This window comes from Protomyctophum bolini (genome assembly GCF_963924005.1).
Source record: "Protomyctophum bolini genome assembly, chromosome: 18".
Lineage (NCBI taxonomy): Eukaryota > Metazoa > Chordata > Actinopteri > Myctophiformes > Myctophidae > Protomyctophum > Protomyctophum bolini.
The window spans coordinates 28174399-28192897 of NC_137879.1; the positions used below are offsets into that span (position 1 = coordinate 28174399).

Below are 18499 nucleotides of genomic sequence, written 5' to 3' on the forward strand. Positions count from 1 at the left end.
TTTTGAACTTTTTTGTGATTATGAAATGACTACTGCAGATTCTGATTACATAAAAGGTTGATGTAGGCTACTTCAAACATTATAGGCATATAATTGATATATTATTGAAACTGATTTTGGGGAATAACTGAGAAACTTAAAATGTATTATTTACATTATACACATCATGTATGCTTCTATAGCTGCCATACAATACCAGCCCTTATTCATTCTCGCGTCTTGCAACATTAGCCCACATGCGCAATTGCTGGTGTAGCTAGCAGATGGAATGTATACTCACTAGAAGACATTCTCTGGCTGTGCATATGTCAGGATTAAACACTTTTTGGTGTCGCACGTGATTGCATTTGGTCATTGGTAGGTTATATCCACAGTTCTGTAGCACCCACAATTCATTATTAATTAATATTAATTCAATCTTAAACTGATATCATGTAAGTTAACTGTGACATCAGTATTTGGATGTTGTCACTATAGGGTGACGCCACTACTGTGACGTCAGGCATGGAGACAGATAAATAGAAGGATCTTCAAGGATACCCCGGCAGCAGTGTTCATATAAGAGGTGACTGTTGACAGCTTCACAAGATAACATACGGTACATCAGATCTTACTGAAGCTTCAACCAACATGTCCTCCGGGTGCAGTGACTTCCGGAGCCCGTTAAGAAAATTCAAACTGGTCTTTCTGGGTGAGCAGAGTGTCGGGAAGACATCTCTGATCACGCGCTCCGTTAGCGACAAATTCGACAACACGTACCAGGCCACGATCGGCATCGACTTCCTGTCGAAGACGCTGCACCTGGACGAGCGGACGGTGCGGCTGCAGCTGTGGGACACGGCGGGACAGGAGCGCTTCAGGAGCCTCATCCCCAGCTAGCCCTGCATGATTGTCCAGACCGGGCAGAGACCTTTCGTGGGGCGGTTTCGGGTCCGACCGAACTCGACACCGGCCACTGCACCTGTGAGGAGTGAGAGGGGAAGCGACGTCGTCGTCATGCTCGTGGGCAACAAGACGGACCTGGAGGATAAGAGGCAAGTCACCACTGAGGAGGGAGAGCAGAGGGCCAAGGAGCTGGGCGCCATGTTCACCGAGACCAGCGCCAAGACGGGTCATAACGACAAAGAGCTGTTCCGCAGCCTGGCGGCCGCCCTCCCCGGAGTGGAGAATGTGCAGGAGACGAGCATGGAGGAAATGACCAACAACGTCAAATTGGACATGCCTCACATGTTGGACAAGCCACCGGATAACTCCTCCTGTTCCTGTTAATCCGCCACAACCACACCGGAAGACATCATTCTCACCAAAGCCTGTTGGGTTGCTTCCTGTCGGGTAACCTCTGAGATTACTTCTGGATTAAATACCAACCATAAGAGACAATCCGAATAGCAACCGGAAACAAATGCTAATGGCTGCAACTGCAGCAAGGGCGTGTCGCGTGTCTTCACTCGGTAGATCCAGTAGAAGCATTACTATACTTTATCATTTTATCATTTAAACACAATGTATGTTTAATGTCCGGCCAAAAGCTCATTCAATTTAATGGAGCGAAACTGCTTCTGCAGGCAGCAGAAGGTGAAATAAATAGAGACACCAGATGAGCGAAAATTTTAGAGAGGTTTAGAGCAACATGCTGATAATAACTTATTTGGCCTCAAATCCAGCTGAGCTTCCTTGCTGCTGATACCAACATGCATGCATGTGTAGTGATGCGCAGGAGTGGGGATTGACTGCCAGACCGACACAACCTGGCTGGGCCCGGTTTTTTAGCTCGATCGGTGCTACAATCACCCTCCCAGTCTTTTGAGCACTTCACACCGTGGACCACTGCACGACATCCCTCATCTCCCTCACGCAAGGATCCCAGATTGTAGTGATGCACAGGATGTGGTTTTCAAAAGGAACAAAATGTCTCAAGGAGGTTAACGAGTTGAAGTTGAGAGGAAGGTCAACAAGGATGATGTTCTAATTTGGGATTCATTCAATTATGAGCCTCACTAAGCACACTTCCATTCCTGGTGTACCGTGTGATTCCTGCAGAAGTGAGTTCAGCATGCCAATACTAACAGGGATCCTGCTGATCAGTCAACCACAGGAGGTCGCTCCCTCAAACAGGAACTGATGGGACAGTTCTCCCATTTTCAAAAGAAAGGAACCACAAGCAGCTTCGTCATGGCAGACCCACCACCCGAACCGATGGGCCGGTGCACTGCCAGACGGATAGCAGTGAGAGGTTTTAGATGGACAGACCTGGGCAACAGAGGCTGACTTTGGGGGGCGTGGAGTGTTGTACTAGGCTGGATGGAAAGTAGTCTCAGCGACAGCTTGTGTGGAAGGTGGAACGCTACCAAATAGATCTGGTCGGGCTTAACGCCACAGTCCACACATAGGTGGACTGGAGTTCTGGAGTTTAAGCTTTGAATAATGAACTTGTCAAGAAGACTTGAATTGCAAAACAAAAAAGAGAAAGTCGTGAACAAAAAGCATGCGGCCATAATAATTAACAATAGATGATGAAAACACGGTACACTACCGGTCGACACAAGAAATAAGCAGTGCAGTAACAAACTTGATTCAACACCGGCTTGTTTTGTTTTTTGTTACCTTTTTGCTTTTTGGTTCAATTGCTTGTGATTATGCTTGTGGCATTCAGCTTAGACAGTTTTCATTAGGTAATAGTAATAAATCACATCATTTCACTTAACACATTAAATCCGGGACAGTCTGTATCATTTTAGGTATAAATATAGCAACATGATTTAGAAGGTACTTTTTTTAATCGGTCCACTTTTTGAGGTATGTTTGTGTATACCAAATTTGTGATGATATGATTGGCTGACAATGTGATGTATGATGATAGGAGCTGATGAGCCTGATTTTAGTTTTTGTCACATGGCTTAGGAAGGTGTATCATTGATTGAAAAACAATATAGGCTATCTGCTATTAAGCCATTTAAGAGATTAAGTCCAGCTGTGGATCAGTTGTCTTCGGAATTTAGGGATTCTCCAAATGGACTGGGTATGGTATGTTAGATCTGTGATGGATCCATAATCATGTAACCTGTCACCATACCTTAGTGGATCCATCACAGATCTAACATACCATACCCAGTCCATTTGGAGAATCCCAATGGACTTAATCTCTTAAATGGCTTAATAGCAGATAGCCTATATTGTTTTTCAATCAATTATACACCTTCCTAAGCCATGTGACAAAAACGTTTCCAATTTTTCCAAAGTTTCCAAATTATTTTACTCACAGGTAAATATACTTTAGTAAAACACGTGAGTACTTCTTAATTCCACCACTGCCTGGAGGTTGAAACAAAACAGGGGGTTCAGCCTGATTGTTGAACCAGCTGTTTGTGCCGTGGGGGAGCGTGCATGCATGTAGAGGTAGAGCTCCAAATGTCGCTTGCCCCCCCCAGTGTGTCCAGTGGTGTCCGATAATAACATAATTGCGGTTGGGCTTTTCCACCACCGAAAGAAAGAACAACAATCGGTCATGACACCACACACAGCAGTTTGTCACTGTAACACGCGATTACGGATATTTGGCTCTTCAAAGTAAGTGTCACGCGCGATAAAACCCTGGCAGTACGCTATTAAAGGTAGAGTAAGTGATTTCACTTAATTCAAATATCACTTACGGTATTTTTTTCTTTTGTTGTGATAATCCTCTCTACTATAGAGTGTGCTGACCATACCAGTAAGACACGCGGGAAGCGAACGCAGCTCGTACATATTTGGGTTTTTTTAAGATTTATTTTTAAGTTATTATTTTTTTAAGTTAAGTTTTTAACATAACCATATAAGGAGTCCCCAAAGCAGCTATACGTCCAAATATGGAGTGTGTTGCATCAATCACAAACAAATCACTCAGCTCCATATATGGGCACAAAGGGGGGACACACGCACGCACGCACGGACATGATCTGTTAGGTCTCATAGTAAGTGCTCACTGCATTCGCAATAAGGAGTTCCTCCCTGTCCCCAGTTAACCCCTGTTTCATAAGGAAACAGCCGTATCCCGATGAAGGTCTTCTCTTTGGGGCACTGGTGGGGACAGCAGGTAAGGTCATGTCTTCCTGGTGGAGCCATTCTCTCTATAGGCTGGGGGGATTGCAGGTAATTGAACACAAATCCATACAACTCCAGTCATCCTGATGGAAGGGGCCTGGCTACTTTTTTCCACAGGGATCACATTCGATTTGGTACTTTTTTTTGGCACTAATGAGAATAATCTGCTTGACCTACTGGCAGTGCGCACAAGAAATCTGGCTCTATCAGTACCGCGGTGTTGAAGGCCATAAAACATGCCGTTATGGGCAGATGGGAGGGGAAGACCGGGGACATTAACGGGGACAATGGCTTCACCCTTTAGCTGGTGTCCATCATGTCATTGTTGTATGCATCCAACTGGGCATCAAGTTTCTTTTTAGAAAGACCTTGCTGTGCCCACTGGCTCCTGCGGCGCTGTGACCTCGACATATTCTGCACGCCTTCAAAGCTGCTGAAACGATTCCACCGCATGCCTCCATGTTTGCTCGCACCCTGCATGGGTGGCCGCCGCTGTCTCTCAAACTGTGGGCCGGATATGTGCATGGGCCGCCCATCGAGTGTCAAGCGGTCATACTTTGTTCTGGCGTCCAGGGCATCTTCCCTCAGCTCGAAGTGCACATCTGCGACGCCTAGACTCTTTCCGTGTCGGTCATATTGAACGGCAGCCTTCTTCACCGTGCCAACGGTAGAGAAGAGTTCCATGATGTCTGAATTACTGACATCCCAGTGGAGGTTTGAGACAAGGAGCTTGCCTCCGGTTTCTAGGCCGCCGGTCCAGCCACCGCCAGCACTAGTGTTGAAGTCATCGTGGCGATGCCACCTGGGCCTTCCGTGCGGCGGAGCTCTGCCTCGGCCACGGGGCCTCGGGGGGCCAGATCCTCCTCTGGTGGGTCCTCCAAAATGATGAACACCACCTGGGACGCTGCCGCCTGTGCCGCCACGACCTCCGCGACCTCTTCCCTTACCGCCTCCTCCTCCTCCCCCCGGCTGCTGCTGTCTGTCCTGTTTGATAATGTCGGCTAAGGACATATCCATTTTATCTTCGGCGGCCGTCATTATGCCTGCAGTCCCAAAAAAACAAATGCAAATTTAAGTGAAATACAAAAGCATTCACTGTAGCAGTGGTTCTTTGATGCAATCTGGCACACTTGTCTTGCTAAAGTGTGACAGCTGGCCTGGACAAAACAACAGTAGAGAAGGTAATGGTCCTCAGAGTGTGAAATGTGAAATGAACTCTAGCTCGACCAAGCTTTTATAATCGTTGACGTGATGTCGACGTGATGTCAGAGTTAGCTCTGCCTTTGCATTACGATTGGCTGAGAGGCGTCGCCGTCAATGCTTCCAAATATAGAAACAATTATTTACCATACCTCAATCCTGACGCCTAGTGAGGCTAGTTATTGTCACATCCATCACATTCTTAATACCAGTAAGACGCGCAAACGCGGGAAGCGAACGCAGCTCGTACATATTTGGGTTTTGGACGTATAGCTGCTTTGGGGACTCCTTATATGATTATGGCTGAGTCATGGTGACGTAACAGCGGGACAGACACTTGCATCAATCACAAACAAATCACTCAGCTCCATATATGGGCACAAAAGCGGGACAGACAGACACACAGACAGACACACAGACATGATCTGCTAGGTCTCATAGTAAGTGCTCACATCGTTCGCAATCACTGCGTTCGCAATAAAAATCACACCCATGTGAAGTAAGGGGCGCTCTTATCATCATACATCATCTCATTCCGGCCAAACACAATTTACGGAGATAATTTATGGAGATAACTGATATATTAAAGTCTGACGTCATATGACTCTACCCTGGAAGTCCATATGGAGAAAACTGGTGTATATTCAAGTCTGACCTCACCATCCTGGAACTCCATATATGGAGATAACTGACACATCCAGGTCTCAGTCTGACATCATAGACTATCTTTGGGCATGACGTGTTTACAACACATGTCAGACACAACAGAAACCGTTAGGCATGCAGAAACCGTTAGGCATGCACACGCAGGCTCACACTCACACTCTGCACTACGGACTCTGGCGATAATAACATGCACAGAATTATTGTCAAACACACTTCAGCTAGCTGCACATTAACCACAACATATATTTCACTTGCAAAGCACTTCAGTTATGATAATTGAAGTGATTTTGTTGATGGTTATATTAATTTTACATATCCTTGACTGGCCTCAAAATGCTTCCCTGAAAGCCAGCATTGCCAGACAGCTGTGTCAGGTTTTGAGGCGGCACAGCTCAAAGGGATCAATGTACTGCATGTACTCTGGGTTCCAACCTTTAGCAGGGCTGGCCACTTAACCCACAATATATCAAACAACCAATAGTCGACTTGGGTTAATGGAATAATGTACATATTTAGCAGTTTTTCAATAGATGTATCTATCTATCTATCTATCTATAAATGCACCATGTCTCTGTATGTCTGTACATCTGTAATGCCAGCCACTGTAAAGCCCACCGACTTCAAATTCGACACATGCGTTCCACACCACCACAGGGAGTGCAGTGCCTGGTGTCGAGCCGGTCGGACTCACGGTTGTGCAGAACCGCCACAAAAGGCCTCTGCCCGGGCTTTGGACACAGCCCCTGCCCACTGTCCATATATGGAGCTGGCCTGTTCTGACATGACAACACTCCATATTTGGGCATGCCTGACACAGAACTCCAAATATAAAAATATAAAGGGACACAGAGAGACAGATACAGAAATCTTCATATATGGGCATAAAAGGGACACAGACAGATGGGTGGAACGGGTCATTCTGACATCTGCATAGACTCCATATTTGGACATGCCTGACAAATAACTCCATATGGGCATAAAAGGGGACACAGACTATATATAACCAGTAAGACGCGCAAACGCGGGAAGCGAACGCAGCTCGTACATATTTGGGTTTTTTTAAGATTTATTTTTAAGTTAAGTTTTTAACTTAGCCATAACCATATAAGGAGTCCCCAAAGCAGCTATACGTCCAAATATGGAGTGTGTTGCATCAATCACAAACAAATCACTCAGCTCAATATATGGGCACAAAGGGGGGACACACGGACACACACACAGACAGACAGACAGACATGATCTGCTAGGTCTCATAGTAAGTGCTCACTGCCTTCGCAATAAAAAATTTAAATAAAAACTCCAATATAGTCAATATACATAGCAGATCATGGTCACAAACATCATCCAGACAATGTGGAATGGGAATGTGAAGGGGGTATGTTTTCTTCCAATGCATGAGAATAAGACGTCTTGCCAGAAGCGTCACAAAAGCGACAAGGTCAGATTGATATTTAGGCAGGGGGATAGACAGTATCAGGAAGGACGCGAAATAGGGAAATAATAGGGGATGGCTCTATGGGAAACTGTAACACATCTGAAATAGTATCAAATATAGCTGACCAAAAAGATTGTAAGGCTGGACAGGTCCAAAACATATGAAGAAGATTAGCTGGAGCCTGGTGGCATCTATCGCACGTTGGATCAACACTATCATAAATCCTGGCTAACCGAACCTTGGTCCAGTACACCCGGTGGAGAAATTTACATTGCAACACCCCATGTTTAGCACATATTGATGAAGAATGAACACGACCCATAATGGCCTCCCAGGTTTCATCAGAAATGTCTTCCTCCAGGTCCTGGGCCCAAAGATCCTTATAGGCAGTGGTTGAGGGTAAATGAATGTCAAATAATGAGGTATAGAGTGACAATATCTTTCCCTTAAGACTAAGAGGAGCTGACGCTATAATCTATAGGTGAATTAGGTGGAATAGTCGGGAAACGAGTACATTTTTGGCGAACAAAATCACGGACTTGCAAGTAACGGAAAAAGTGGGTTCTGGGTAGCTTATACTTTTGATCAATCTGGTCAAACGAAACGAACGTGCCACCATCACGCAAATCTAGCACATCTTTTATCAGTTATACCATAAAAGATAACCATTATAACCATTATATTTCAAATACTAGATAATGCATAGTGTGTCCAAGTGAGCCGTATACTGCATGGTCGTGAATTAATTCATGGTCTAGCCTGGGACCCAAAAGAGAAACTTGAATCCATTTAGCTATATTCACTACTTTTTTTAACAGTAATTGAATTAGTATCCACTACCTGACCCCCAGTAATAGAGGACAATTAAACGTTTTACCTAACTTATAGCTGGTCTTGAACGCAAACACAAAACTATTGGTAAAGGCTATAGGCTTACTGTATCTTTGTAGTCTCAAGATAGCCATTGTTGGCCAATCCAATTTTCAAATGCTTCTAATCAGAATTGTTGAGAATCAGCAGATGTCCTGCTCCTGCCTCTCCGGCCGCTTCCATTTCACCTTTGCAGACATAAATATAATAAATAAAAAAGTATTACTACTACTCCTACTACTCACATAATTATTCAAAAGCAATACCACAATGTAGAAATAATGTTACAAATAAAAGTCCGGTATTCAAACTTTTTGAGTAAAAGTGCAAGAGTATGATTCGCATTAAAACTGATGAGTGAGATGAATTGAATGCCAACATAATATATGACCCACCTGGCAGACTGGAACGCAATTTGATGGGTTACAGATGTCGGTGTTAAACCCTTCTCGTTGTCTATCGACACACACGCAGAAAGAGAGAGAGAGAGAGAGAGAGAGAGAGAGAGAGAGAGAGAGAGAGAGCACTCTACAGTAGGCTATAATAATGGGTAATCCTTCATTTTATACGGTACAGTAATTACTGGTATCACCTGGTAATTACCTGGTAATTAATGGGTAAATACTTATAATTAGCTGGAAGTTACCCAGTAGTTTGTTGCCTATTATTACCAGGTAATTACCTGATTACTGTACCGTAAAATGAAGGGTTACCTAATAACTGTATGTACTTTCAATGACAAAATAGCAAAAATGACTACAAGCAATATCATCACAATTCTACTTAAAAAGTATTTTATTAAATTCACAATTATACCCCATGCCTGGAGTCGCACACAATTATCACTCAGAATGATCACACTCTTGATGGCTGTACAGTACAACATGCACTCAAACAAACAAAACAAAAATAAGAATACAAAAAGAAAACATATTAAAAGATTCCTATACATTAAAACATTATTGGTCAATTAGGAGAATGCATCTTTTGGTGATATGTTGTAATGGAAATGTTCTAATAAGGTAATAATTAATCAGGTTACCTTGCTAGGTGCATTATGTGTCAATGTTAGAGCAGCACATTGCACAAGGTGGTGGCCAGAGCTTGATTTGTACAGCTTTATTTTAATGGTACAATATGCAGAAAACAGTCATTAACAACTTTCAACCCAGCTCCCTGTTTTTAGGCTTGTCATTATAGGCAAACATTTCCAAAAGCGTTCAAAAATCTTAACATCATCTTTACGGAGAAAGCCGTTTTCTTACGAGTGGAACATGTGAAAAGTGTCATAACTCCATCCCAACTCCGAGTATGACGCTAAATCGCCCACTAAGGCAGCCCATATGCGACAATATGACATGTCTACAAAAAATCACACCCGTGTGAACCGAGTGGTGCAACTCCCTCTCTCTCTCTCCCCCCCCCCCCCCCCCCTCCTCTCTCTCTCTCTCTCTCTCTCTATGCACGCATGCAGCATTCATGTGTGTTGCTGTGCTAGGCTAACGTTACTACAGCGCCCCTACTGGTACATACTGGTGCTCATTAACGTCACATACTGTAGGTGAACAACACATACGGACATTGTTGTTCCTTGGAGTGGTTGCAACACTCAAAAAAATTATACAATTTGAGCCATCAAAATAATGAATTTACTGTGAAACCCATCGCACACGCTCAGAGCTGCGGTGGGCAGCGTGGGCTCGGGATAGAGTTATAACACTTTTGTTTGTTTACCTTTATCACTTCTAATAACAGATTAAGGTAAGAAAACAGCTAGTCGGGAATTCTCCTTTGAACCGCATATGGTTGAGCGGGGTCCCTCAGGTCTCTATGCTATAGTGTATTTTCAGTTTTCTGTCATTGTGAGGAAAGCTTTTGCTGAAAATAGCAGGTCGACAAGCTCACAGCACGTTGTCGTGACCACAATGCGTATGCTGGGGTTTAAGTGGTGAAGGGAATGCTTTGCCTATTTTCAAACTCATCTTCAAGTAGAGGTGTGCATTGGCACTGCCCTCGAGTCACGATTCATTTGGATTCACCAGGTAACGATTCAATTTGATTCGTTTTTACACACATTTCTATATTATATGCACAACAAGGCAAATCTTTCATCAGTCAATACAAGTTCAGATATACTGAACAACATATTCTATTTAGAATTATATTATGTTATATACAGTATTATAATTATATTATATATATAATGACATTTAGGCTTTGATTATCGACTATTGATTTTGTCACATTGCTGCATCGATCGCGCACAGCCGAATAGCAATGCATTGCTGAATCTTCAAGGTTGAAAATGAGTTTATGTCCTCCTTTAAGTGGTTTAGTGGTAAACCATCGTGGCTCCCGTAACGTGAACTTTGCTATGCTCCACTGTAAGGGAGGCAACATTAGGATGTATAAAAAAGGAGTTACTTCATAAAAGTGGCACATCAGAGAGAAAAAATTTAACAAAAAAATAAGACAGCAGTCCATTATAGTACAAGTTATTTACAGAGGTCGTGGTTCCAAAGTATTCTCTGGATAATGACAGTATTAACAAACACGGAACTGTGCTTTTGTTCCGCGCACACGTGTGTGTGTGTGTGTGTGTGTGTGTGTGTGTGTGTGTGTGTGTGTGTGTGTGTGAGTGAGTGTGAGTGAGAGATCATTGAAATAAATCATAAAATATTTATGAAGAATAATACCTCCCTCAGCCATTTGACGTTATGGTTGGATTTGTGCTTCACAAACACTGAGCATGAAGCATACAATGTAAGGTGTACACAGGTCTGCCCTTCACTACAATGTAAACAGTAAGGTGTACACAGGTATGCCCTTCACTACAATGCAAACAGTAAGGTGTACACAGGTCTGCCCTTCACTACAATGCAAACAGTAACGTGTACACAGGTCTGCCCTTCACTACAATGCAAACAGTAAGGTGTACACAGGTCTGCCCTTCACTACAATGCAAACAGTAAGGTGTACACAGGTCTGCCCTTCACTACAATGCAAACAGTAACGTGTACACAGGTCTGCCCTTCACTACAATGCAAACAGTAAGGTGTACACAGGTCTGCCCTTCACTACAATGCAAACAGTAAGGTGTACACAGGTATGCCCTTCACTACAATGCAAACAGTAAGGTGTACACAGGTCTGCCCTTCACTACAATGCAAACAGTAAGGTGTACACAGGTCTGCCCTTCACTACAATGCAAACAGTAAGGTGTACACAGGTCTGCCCTTCGCTTTGCTAAGGAGGAGACTCAGGAGAAGGATGTACACACCCAAGAGGAAATCTCATTCTCCTCACGGCATAGACTGACACCACACCGCATATTCAGGGCGGAGTCACCACCCCCGGGGGGGGTTGTGATTTGCTCTCGTTCACTGCAATGCAATTTGCGGCATTTCCAAAACAATATTGCGCAGAGTAGCGATTATCAAACGTATTTGCAATGCCATAGGTTGAAAGATCTGTTGCCCGTGGACAAGGCACGTTACCTCCGCAAGTTAGATATTATCGGCATAGATGTTTGTCCGTATGTGATTAAGGATTGGAAAAAGATGCATTGGCAGCCATAGAAAATTCTTACCCGGCTAAAACCGGATGTGACGTTTTTGGGCGTTCCCGTCTTATGTGGTGTCAGTCTATAGCAGTGGTGGCCATTTTGTGGTGGCACCGATGGAAGAGACTTCCGAAAATATGTATATAATTGATGTTAAGCCTGGAAGTTGGAACCAAAGGTATTTATTAAATATAGTATTATAATAGTTAAATGTTGAAATGTTTGTTTTTTATGTTTTATGGTATGATTCAGCAGGAGCCTGGGTGGCTTTGTTCCAGGCTTAAAAAAATGTGTTAATCTCTATCGGGCCAAAATGAATGGGTTTGCCATCTGTGGCAACAAATGGGGCAGGCTTAAACTAATTTATAAAAATATTTTCGGAAATCTCTATCGGGGAAAAAAGTAATGGCTTGCTATCTGTGGCAACACAAAATAGGGCACTGCTATAGGCCTATAGAAAGGTGTTGGAGAAACTAGACGGGGGGAGAGAGAGAGAGAGAGAGAGAGAGAGAGAGAGAGAGAGGGAGCATTTTAACAGACTTGAATGTTGTAGAAAAATTGGTTTTGAGGACAAGCAAAGTAGTTTATATAGGCACAAAGAAATGCTTGCATCATTTGCATGTTTGACAAGAAATGTAAGTTCGGTGGACATACATCATTAAGTATCAGTAGTATTGTGAGACCTCCGAAGTGACGCTTTTCCATAAATTATATATCATCGGAATCCCTTGAGCAAGTGCAGAAAAAGGAATCGACAAGCATCGCAGTTTTCTTTCCATAATTATTTTTTTTTAACAAATATTTGACACATCGTAGTCTGACTCGAAGCCTATATAATTCGACAACAATGTCTCTGCAGCCAAACTCTGTACAATTCAAACATTTAAAAACTTCTCCAACTTCTCCAAGACTCGAGGGCAGAACTGTAATACCGACATGAATGAATGAACACATGATATATGAAATGGAACGGTATACTACGAAAGTTATGGTTCCATTAGTCCTGAGACAGCACAGGATGGGGGAAGTCCTGGGTAGCCGAGAGAGGGTCCGACACCTTACTGACGCATATTGAGAAGCCCATACATACCGCACTGGCGTGACCTCGCACACCAGAGGTTTTTGGCACGATGCGGTAAAGCGGGCGGGCGTGCGTGCACACACACACACACACACACACACACACACACACACACCCTCTGTAACAGTACGTTGTCTTGTGTGTGTGGTGTGGCCACGTGGCGGTGAGTTACCTCTCGGACAGAGGGAGCGGAGGAGAGAGGATGATGATGGGTGGTTGGTGGTGGTGGTGTGATAGGCTGGTCTATACCTGGAAGTCGTGTCCAAAGTGTCTGCTCTGTTCCTCGGTCATGGAGAGGTAGGTGGCCCTCATGCTGGGGGAGTACTGTGGTGACGACACAGGCAGACGCAGACGAGACAATGCATTAACATGAATGTCACACGATGAGAAGCTAGCTTTATAGCATAGTTCTGACGGATCGATTAAGCCGATTTGATCGTTTTACTAAATGGATTTGTTCTATAGTGCAGTGGCTCTTCAGGCTTTTTAATTTCAAGGACCCTCGCAACTCTGAGAGCACGCAAGTGGAACCAAATGGACCCGTAACTTGCACGCTCTCAAGTGTTACAGACCCCCTCAAGGAACCCCGAGGGTCCCAGGGCCACACTTTGAGAACCACTGTTCTAGTGGACATCTCCATCAATCAAGTCCACGATATACTTTATGTGACCAATAGCGGGAATAGCGGAAATAGCCGAGTAAATCGGCCATTTTCGCTATTTGTGAAAATGTTTATTGGCATTTTCAGACAATTGGGACAAAGGCAAGTGGTTAATTAATGTCAGTCAAACTGGTCATGGACATCTAATAATACTATTAAATAGTACATTTAATAGTACATTATAACATGTAGGCAGATATATTTTCAATTAAAGTAATCCATGACACATACTAGTTGGGGACAGGCAGACGGGAGTGTGAGGTGAACTGGGAGTTAAGACCCTTGTTTCGCCCAGGCTATTTAAGACCAAAACATTGAGTAAGGTATTTTGTATGCCTTCATACTTGACATGGATCAAATAAACAAATACATGGATATGATTGTATATTACTGCGCTGTGTGTAACTGAAATGTATGTTGATGAGGACTTACCAAACTTCCCTTCTAAGTTGCAGGTCATAGTTTTACTTCTAAAGCTTGTATAATTGGGCAAACTAGACTGTAAAATGATAGTAGTAGTCGACTACATGGCTATACAATATGAGATCAGTTTATTGGTGCATGTCAAGTAAAGTATGAAGCCATACAAAATATCGTTCTCACTCGAGTGGAGACCTCTCCATGTCCAAAGGCGTTACTTTTCAGGATTCAAATAAAAAAATAGCAGATCAACAGGTTCGGAACTTGTTGCAGATGTGCTATTTTGTATGCTTTCGTGTGACGATGTAGTATCATCAAGTATAGCTTTCTGCCCGACAGTGACAATATTGCACTAGTATAAATGTTTCACTATAATTTGTTATACAGTAGTTGGTCTTAAATAGCCTGGGAGAAACGGCTACTGTGAGGGTCATCGTGACATGTTTCAGTCTGTTAGGAATCAAACATTGTGTGCTGTGGCAGGGAGCAATACCAGGATAACAGGGATTCTATAGCACTAGGCCTGGCGTCTAGCACCACCCTGTGGCCGCACAAGCTATAGAATCGGATGTGGACTTTGGTGGTGGACTACATGCATGGATAAGAGCTGTGTGTGTGTGTGTGTGTGTGTGTGTGTGTGTGTGTGTGTGTGTGTGTGTGTGTGTGTGTGTGTGTGTGTGTGTGTGTGTGTGTGTGTGTGTGTGTGTGTGTGTGTGTGTGTGCACAGTGGGTCCAAGGACAGCACTACCAACCTCTCAACACTAGAGGGAGACAACCCCCTTCTAAGTCAGACAAACTGGAACAAGGGCAAAGGAAACTAACAGGAATTCAAAAGCCATGCAGAACAGGAAGGTGATCAAAAGAAATGGGAGCCAGTAGGAGGAAAGATCAAAGCAGGAATAAGGACGAGATGCAACAGAGGAAAGACAAGGAAGAGATTTTGGTTTTTAGTTGGGGGGGGGTAGACTTACTCTGTCTCTATATTGCTGAGAGCATACCTCCAAAAGTTGATTTAAAAATAAAAAGAGAGGAAAGTGTAGAAATGAAAGATACAAACGCACATAGAAACAACAAACAAACAAACAAAACAAAATATATAAAAGAAACGGTTAGCTGAAACGTATGGTGCGCTGTGGTTGTAGTAGGCGAGGGGATGGGTGGGTTAGATTTACAGTATATTGATGGGGATTTGGGTGGCAAATTAGGCAATGATAATAATGCCTGAATTGTAGTTGATTGCGCTTTGTGTCGTGCACCAAAAATAGCAGATTTAAAAGCTCACAATGGATGGTGCTATATGTGTTATCGTGTTATGAACATGTAGTTGTAGATCTGCTAAATTTCCAGGTGGAAAGTACAAATTATTGGTGGTCGCTAAGGGTATTGCTGCCAACCTAACTTCTCCATCATCTGGGAGTCTACCATTTGTGTTGATGTTTAAATATTAAATACATTACTTCTGGCTCCGCTGTTCTCGCTTTGGTCAAATCTGCCTCCCGTAAGTTACGAAGGACAGAATAAAAGGCACTACTAGACGAAGGCCAATGAATGAATGCACCAAAATGAAAATGTTAGAGGAATTAACAGGCGACGTAGTGTTATTTAAATAAAATATTAGATCTTGTGCCTAGAGCAATGGGTGTGCCAACATGCAAGCATAGCAGTAATCAACATTACAACTGGTGCTTGGAAACTGACACACCTAAATATAACAAACCCATTCTAAATTTGATTACATCATGTTTACTGCAAGGTCAGCCTTATATGCAGCTTGCAATGTTTTTGGGTAGTTTTGAACCTGAACTGGAAATCAAAAACAGCCTAGTTTCACCCCCTTTAACTAGCCAGCAGTGTTACGTCGCTGATGTACAAACGCAACCAGCCAAAGACTGAACCGTTCCACTTCTATTTCTGCTTTCTGAGTGACGGATGATGTTCACAAAACGTGACTTCATGATAAGCATTTAAGCAAAAACTGTGATGACAAAAGAACATTTAAAAAAATACAACACTATCTGGCAGGGGTCTTCAGCGTTTCCTGTTGTCTTTCTGGCCAATAATTACTTAGCAGAGAGACATATGTGTAACTATTTGCAGACATTTACCCACTTAAAACCTACAGCTTCCTAAACCACCCACTTCCCCAAAATCGCCTGCACTTGCATATTTACTGCTATTTCAAGGGGGAGTGGTTCTGCCTTTGGCTCTGTACTCCCCTCTGATTTGGAGGGGGGGGGGGGGGGGGGGATTTGGACCGCTCTACGATAGTAGTAACTAGTAACCTCTCTAGTAACTCTGAGGACCACCTAGCCCTAGGGGTCCCGGAAACCCCGTTGAAGACCCCATGCTGTGGGGCATGGGGCATTAGTTGGTTCCTGTGCTCCTCAGACTAAAGAGCGCATTGGTTAAGGCCGAGGGAAGTGACTTCTACATGAAGGGGCGGGACTCTGGGACCCAACGCACCGAAGGAGGCGGCGAACCTCGGCCAATCAGAGGGACATTCTCGTACCGCGGGTTCCCACCGAACAGAGCGGTCTGGTTCCTGAGAGAGAGAGAGAGAGAGAGAGAGAGAGAGAGAGAGAGAGAGAGAGAGAGAGAGAGAGAGAGAGAGAGAGAGAGAGAGAGAGATACAGATACAGAGAGATACAGAGAGAGAGAGAGATACAGAGAGAGAGAGAGAGAGAGAGAGAGACATAAGAATCAAACAACACACATATCCTCTTCTTCAGTTAAAATATGACAATTTTGGGGGGAGGGGGGTGGTACCACCAGTCACATTGCCTGCCAAAGACGTATATTTACGTCCAATCAAATCCAACGCTTCCCTGTCTAAGACATATAGTTACATCTTTAGGTCTTTATAGTGGTTAATTTTTTTAGTTTTTGCTTTTAACTGTGTTCTGTAATGTATTAACTGTACGGCGAGCTTGAGTGCCCTGAAAGGCGCCTTATGAATAAAATGTATTATTATTATGATTATGAATCATTGTATTGTGGAGGCTCACAGGTAGTCTGCCACCGGGGCGTTGTTGATGGCGGGGCCCGGGGCAGGGGGCGGCAGGCTGCTCTGGCTGCCCCCCATGCTGCTGGTGTAGGAGCAGAAGCTGTGCATGTTGGGGTGGCTGGCAGTGTTCTGGGACGCTATCCTCCTGCTGCTGGCCCGCGGGTTGAACGGGTCCTCCTCGTCGATGTCGTCGTAGTCTCGCTCCCTGAAGAGAGGGGACGAGAGGGGAGAGAGTGTGAGGGTGCGTTCAGACTTGGATGGTTAGAGCGGCGCGATTACATACAAAGGCAATAGAAAGAGGAGAATGTTGCGAACGGGCACGACGTGACCTGCCGCGGTACAAACGGGACGTTTGTACAAACGGGACGTTTGTACCGCCACTGAGTTAACAGACACCCACCTGCATGCGATCTGCCTCCATGCGCGGGGGATGGCACACAGCATGACGCAGAAGGCGCAGGCCGCCAGCGTGGAGAACACACACAGGTAGAGCAGACCCTCCACGCCGTCGTAGCACACGCCCACCAGGGCGTCCAGGTATTCCTAGAGAGAGGACAGGAACAACATAGGGCCGCCGTGAGCACAGTGGTCAGTAGTCACTACACTGACCACTGTCGACCACACTGTGGTGGTCAGTAGTCACTACACTGACCACTGTCGACCACACTGTGGTGGTCAGTAGTCACTACACTGACCACTGTCGACCACACAGTGGTCAGTATGGTCAGTAGTCACTACACTGACCACTGTCGACCACACAGTGGTCAGTAGTGACTACACTGACCACTGTCGACCACACAGTGGTCAGTAGTCACTACACTGACCACTGTCGACCACACAGTGGTCAGTAGTCACTACACTGACCACTGTCGACCACACAGTGGTCAGTATGGTCAGTAGTCACTACACTGACCACTGTCGACCACACAGTGGTCAGTAGTGACTACACTGACCACTGTCGACCACACAGTGGTCAGTAGTCACTACACTGACCACTGTCGACCACACAGTGGTCAGTGTAGTCACTACACTGACCACTGTCGACCACACAGTGGTCAGTAGTCACTACACTGACCACTGTCGACCACACAGTGGTCAGTAGTGACTACACTGACCACTGTCGACCACACAGTGGTCAGTAGTCACTACAACTGACCACTGTCGACCACACAGTGGTCAGTGGTCACTACACTGACCACTGTCGACCACACAGTTTACATGAACAGCCCCAAATTGATTAATTTATAGACATTTTTGTTCATGTTGGAAAAGAAACATTGCACAACGTAACGGGCCGTGTTTTTTATTTTCATTTCTTTTTCCATTTCTTTTTTTTATAAAAACAAAACATAAAAGAAAATCACTCACTAGAAGGACAATATCAGTCACCAGAAATGGAACGTGTGTTTTCAATGAATCTAACATGGTAAAAATTAAGTTTGAAGTGAATATCAAATATTTAAAAAAAAATACTGAATCAAGCAACTTAAAAACTGCCCGAGGTACTCACAAAGTGAAAT

General features: G+C 44.1%; 2 protein-coding genes and 1 pseudogene across 5 annotated transcripts in view; 1 reads left to right on the forward strand and 2 right to left on the reverse strand.

Moving 5' to 3' along the window:
• The first annotated feature begins 630 nt into the window (after positions 1-630).
• Positions 631-1269, forward strand: LOC308333628 (ras-related protein Rab-6B-like; annotated as a pseudogene). Its single transcript has one exon. The product of its transcript is annotated as a ras-related protein Rab-6B-like (transcript).
• Positions 1270-4380: 3111 nt separating this feature from the next.
• LOC308333629 (aly/REF export factor 2-like) lies at positions 4381-5118 on the reverse strand (the record flags this gene model as incomplete). The annotated part of the gene is made up of 1 exon (XM_080790085.1): positions 4381-5118. The coding sequence occupies one exon, from the start codon at positions 5116-5118 to the stop codon at positions 4381-4383; it is 738 nt and encodes a 245-aa protein (XP_080646211.1).
• Positions 5119-9681: 4563 nt separating this feature from the next.
• LOC308333187 (protein tweety homolog 2-like) overlaps positions 9682-18499 on the reverse strand; it is a 101298-nt gene continuing 92480 nt past the window's right edge. For all 3 annotated transcript variants that reach the window (XM_080789397.1, XM_080789399.1, XM_080789398.1), the window contains 4 exons: positions 17380-17522; positions 16981-17184; positions 16439-16517; positions 9682-13218 (listed from right to left, as the gene is read on the reverse strand). In XM_080789397.1, the coding sequence (XP_080645523.1) occupies positions 13138-13218; positions 16439-16517; positions 16981-17184; positions 17380-17522 (507 nt within the window). In that variant the 3' untranslated portion in view covers positions 9682-13137. The remainder of the gene's footprint in view (positions 13219-16438; positions 16518-16980; positions 17185-17379; positions 17523-18499) is intronic.